Source organism: Photinus pyralis, unplaced genomic scaffold (assembly GCF_008802855.1).
Source record: "Photinus pyralis isolate 1611_PpyrPB1 unplaced genomic scaffold, Ppyr1.3 Ppyr1.4_LG6, whole genome shotgun sequence".
NCBI lineage: Eukaryota > Metazoa > Arthropoda > Insecta > Coleoptera > Lampyridae > Photinus > Photinus pyralis.
Genome location: NW_022170663.1, coordinates 39,349,754 through 39,355,137, shown reverse-complemented (window position 1 = coordinate 39,355,137; position 5,384 = coordinate 39,349,754). Strand labels below are relative to the sequence as shown.

General features: G+C 37.7%; 1 protein-coding gene across 1 annotated transcript; it reads left to right on the top strand.

The window, feature by feature from the left end:
- The first annotated feature begins 1,101 nt into the window (after nucleotides 1-1,101).
- On the top strand, nucleotides 1,102-3,803 carry LOC116173056. Its single transcript, XM_031490340.1, has 3 exons — nucleotides 1,102-1,144; nucleotides 2,203-3,003; nucleotides 3,055-3,803. Exons 2-3 carry the CDS (start codon nucleotides 2,215-2,217, stop codon nucleotides 3,508-3,510), a joined length of 1,245 nt encoding a protein of 414 aa, XP_031346200.1. The 5' UTR covers nucleotides 1,102-1,144; nucleotides 2,203-2,214; the 3' UTR covers nucleotides 3,511-3,803.
- Nucleotides 3,804-5,384: the final 1,581 nt, after the last annotated feature.

Below are 5,384 nucleotides of genomic sequence, written 5' to 3'. Positions count from 1 at the left end.
TTTTCAACCATACCAAATTTGTTAAAATCGGTCAAACCGTTAAGAAGTTAAAGCAGGTTATTGCAAAAACAATTGAACGCCCCACACCATCTTTGTTTTTGAAATAACTGAGTTTTTTTTACGAAAATGATAAACTGGTTCTCTTTAAAAATGTGAAAATTTTTTTTTTAGTTTATTATGCGAAATTTAAAGAAAATGCAATTTTAAAATTTAAGATGGCAGTTACGCCCTCTGTTGGTCATTTTTAGAACTTGAAAATATTTTCCAGCAATTCTTCATGACCGATTTACCCAATAATTTTTTTACCCCTAAGTCATACGACGGACGGTTCCCGAGATATGGCCGAGGAACAGTCTTACTGGGTCACCCGGTATATTTAATAAGTCTTCGCGATATCCCACATGCATTATTGTTATCACGTCCTTATCGCTAACCCTCAGGTTTGACGTACAAGATGGAAATCTGCCAAGTGTTCTGGATAACTGGCCTAAGGCGGGTAGTAACGGTAATCAAGTTTTGACTTGACAGTTTCAGTTCGAACGGAAAAACCTGGTGCGACTTACGATAATAAGAGATCTCATCGAAGTTTTTTAACCGAGCACATAACTAACTCCCACGTGTGAGTGTGTGTTATGTGCAGTCTTCATTGTTAGGTAGGTAGAAAGTAATTGCTATAAATTTTGCACAAATCACTATTTCCAATTTTCTGCATAGTGAAAGTTCAAAATGGTCAAAATTTTATTCAAATTGGGTTCTGGGAAATGGCGTTTTCATTTAATTCGGACTAACAACTCAACTCAATTGCAAATAGTGATATAATAAATAGTTGATTGGAAAATGCAGGCCCAACACCCAAAAACCCTTATTATTCACAGTCGTCGGTGAAAGGTGTGTCAAAGTAATGGTTTTTTGGGTTATATCTGTGGTTTCTCTGGCAAACATTTTTTTCACTCACCTATCCCATCTTTTTAAATGGAAGAACTGGAGGTCTAACAGTGGTCGAGGTATCGTAATAATTATACTAATACTGTTCAGGGACGTGTTCAGTGTACCGTACTCGCGTGTGAACTTAAAATATGTGTGAGGGAAATTGACAAATAAGTACGATCAGTTTCAGTTACGAAACAGTTCCAGCCGTGCGTAGGTCTGTAATATTATTTTCCTTATTTTGTTTCAAGAGTGTTTATCGAAGCTAATATTGTATTTTAAACCTTGGCTTTACTTGAAGTGTAACGTCTAATGCAGTTCGCTCCCTTATTGCAGAGACTCGGTTGCCTGTTTGAATAGAGTACGAATTTCTTCCCGTGTCCATTCCTTCCGTTTCTAAAACGCTCAATGTACTATCGTGGGAAATTTTCTTCTTTTCTGAATATTGCACTGTAGCCCTTTATCTTTTGTTTTCAATTAGTTTTGAAACCAAATTCATTCGTTCATTCGCTCGCATAATCAACACGGCCACAGAATTATTACCATAAGAAATACATTTTAAATTTCAAGGCAAAATTCCAGATTAATTTCCGAATGTGCTAAGTAATTTTTTTCTCTATCGAGTCACGTAAACATCCAATATCGCGTATATAAGAAATTAACGCGTAACCTTCGAAAAAAGATGAAGTTTTTAGCATACGGTATTAATTGTAGCGGAATTACACTTACTGTAGCTTAAGTAATTCGAAGCGGAGTGTGTCAAAGAATGTCGTATATATTTCCTATTTTAAACGTTTTATTGCCATATACCAGTAAGTGGTTTCAACACGTGGCGACAAACCGTACCAGATTAGGACCCTAGTTGGACAAAACGTACTGCGTTTCGCCGTGGGCCAATCAGAACGGCGGATTTTTGCCGTATAGTTAATACGTGGTACGTTATGCCTAAATGCATCCGGTTTATTTTTTGATAACCTATCGGAGCGCACGAACCGCTTACAAAATTTGGTCAAAATAGCGCACGGACTGCATACAAAACTGAGTATGAATAATATAGTCGATAAACGTTAGGAACAAAATGCTAGCAAATTAAAGACAAATCGCGACCAATTAAAAAATCGCTTCTAGAACAATAAGCAAACAAACCCCCTGAAATCGATCGCCTTTAGAAATAGCAAATGTTTGAGTCTCAATTTTCAATTTAAATTGGATCCATGCATATACACAATCAACTCTTCGCTTATTTTAAGATTATAATTGATAACTTGGTTTTAGACCTTTCCAGAAATGTCCTCCGTCACCGCGGAGATCGAAAACTTGGCTCGAAGTTTAGTGACCGCAGCCTTTCCCGATCGTATCAGCTGTCCAATCGAAATATCAAACAGCGCGTTGGAAAATGGCGACAATTTTCTGGGGTTAATCTACAATGTTTCAGTAAGTGACGACAACGGTACTATTCACCTGGTTGTGAAGTTGGCACCTCAAGAAGACTACTTCAGGATTGTGATGCCAGTGCGTGAAATCTATAAAACGGAAATATTCGCCTACAAGGAAATACTATGCGAGTTTTCTCGAATTCAGGACGAGAAAAAGTTGCCGCGCGATTTTCAAGCGTTTGCCAGGATGTACGCGTCGAGGACTGACAATCTGCGAGAATCTTTACTAATGGAGAACGTAAAAAAGAGGGGGTTTAGACTTATAAACCACCGAATACCCGTAGACTATCCCCACGCTTCGCTTGTTATGAGGGAGATGGGTAGGTTTCACGCACTTTCGTACGCAATACGCGATCAAAAGCCGGAGATTTTTGACAGTTGGGAGGATCAATGCCATGAGTACTTTTTCTCCAGTAGTATTCAGGTGCCCGCATTAAAGGGCATAACTAGACTGGTCAGTGCAGTGGTGAACTCGTATCCTCCGCACCAACGTGAAAAGGAGCGGAGAGCTCTAAAGGAATTCGCAGGTGATTTATCAACCATCTACAAAAGCGGCCTTGTTGTTAGCAGCGATGATAAAAAATATGCCGTTGTGGCTCACGGTGATATGGAATTACGGAACCTTCTCTTCAAGTACGGGGTAAGTGTTTGTTAGGTACCATCGAACAAAGTGCAAGTTCTAATGTTTTAGCATGACCCCGAACATCCTACCGAGCTGTGCATTTTAGATTGGCAAATGATGCATCTAGCCTCACCCGCTTTAGACGTACTATTTTTTCTTTTCCTAAGCAGTGACGGGGAGCTGAGAAAACAGTATTACACAAAATTAATAGACGAATATTATGATAGCCTCTCGTCGTTCTTACGAGAACTCGGAAGCGATCCTGAGGTTCTCCTTCCGTTTCCAATCTTATTAGAGCATCTACGGAAGCTTTCGGGGTTTGTGTTGCTCATTGCGATTTGGCTACTAGCGACAAATATGAAAGAGAGCGATGACGTTCCGGATTTTTCGAATATTGACAGTGAGGACGTCCTTGTCACAATGATTTCTGTTGTACCCAAACGTGGGTACCTCCCGAGGATTCGAGAGCTGGTTTCTGACATGATTGAGTTTGACTACCCATTCTCTAAGCTAGTAGACCAATGACGTACTATAGTGCATATTTCATTATGGGTTATGGGATTATTGTGAACTTACACATTGCGGCAGTTATAGCGGTCTATACAGAGCCGTATCATGGATTGAAAAGGAATTTCATTGTAAGAAAGGAAAAATAGCATCACCACTTGGGCTTTAATTGGTACTTACAAATCATCACCTGCACCATATCCATCTCTACTGTTGATAGAAGGTTGAAACGTTAGCCATTTTCAATATTATTATATTATTGGAATATTAATAAATCGTATTTGGGGGTATTTTGGGGAGGTGAAACCAAATGGTTTAGTTGTTTTTCCGACGAAATTTGTAAATATATGAAGATTTTGTTCTGCGAACTTGATCTTGACCTTAACAAAGGGGGATGTGTGCGAGAGACTGCAACTTTCAACCCGATAAAGCGCGAACGAACTTTTTTGTTGCTTGAAACATAATGCGGAAACTATTAATCTGACCACACAGTGACTGCGCGATTAACACACGAAAAACTACTTGCTTTTCATATCCGAATTAATCTTGCGGTTTTTTAAATGAATATCTTTGACCACGTAGGTAAGTGATGATTTCGTAGCCCAAGAACAAATACATGCAAATTACTTAATTAATGCCTACATAATGGCTTTTTATTAATGCAAACAGGCCATCTTTAATCATTGGGTCGTTTCTGCACTACACATCGAACGAGAGCCCACGTACAAATCAAATATGCCACATTACATTTTCCACGCTACCAAAATCGCCTCATGCTTTATAACGGTTGGCAGAGTTGGCGCTGCGTTACCTCAAACCCGCCGCATAAACGGCAAACTAGCTCAGGGTTGGAACACAAAATAAGAGCTTAATAACAGTACAAATCAAATTAGGTACGAAAAAAATACTGGTTTATTATCAAACATCAACTCAAAGTAAAATTGTCTTCACAATTAGACAGCGTATAATACGAATACAAAATATTTAATTTAATCGAATTTAATTATCTTTCAATGCACTTTTACAAATTTTGTATGTTTATAATATTAATTTACTTAAGTATACTATGTTAGTTACATTATTTTAATTTCACTCTTGTAATTGTAATTGTATTGTTGCTCTATCATTGGAATGTTTTCTGTTTGAGCAATAAAGTATTATTATTATCGGTGTTTCTTGTGAGAACTCAGGTCTAGCCTGGTTAACTAATCGCACGGATTAAAATCAAGTAACGATTAGTGTCTGTGTCTGGTGAAGTTATGTAGGGTCATTAAAAAAAAAAAAAAAAATCACACACGTACATTGGACATCTAGGGATAATGTAATTCGTACTTACCAACATACCTATTGATGGGCACAATAGCCAACGCTATCAGGAAAGAGCAAAACAAAACAAAAAAAAATCATTATAATAATTCCTGTAATTTTATTAAATGGAGTGGGTTGTTTCTGAGAAGAAGGAGTATTGTGTTTTTTAACTGTGCTAGGGCGTGTAACTTTATTGGATGGACCTGTCTTTGTAGTACATGTTGTGTTACTTGTGTTTATGGTGTTTCTTTGTTCTTGAGGTTGTATTTGTGAGGTTGCTTGGGTTATTGATGGAGATATTACAGTATTTTGTGAGCTAGTAGTGCTGTATAGGTTTTATATAGGTATTATTATTATTATTGTCGGTGTTTCTTGTGAGAACTCAGGTCTAGCCTGGTTAACTAATCGCACGGATTAAAATCAAGTAACGATTAGTGTCTGTGTCTGGTGAAGTTATGTAGGGTTCTAAAGAAAAAAAAAAAAAAATATTCACACACTCGCATTGGAAATCTACGGATAGTATGTAATTCATACTTACCAACATAGCTATTAATGGCCACAATAGTCAACGCTATCAGGAAAGA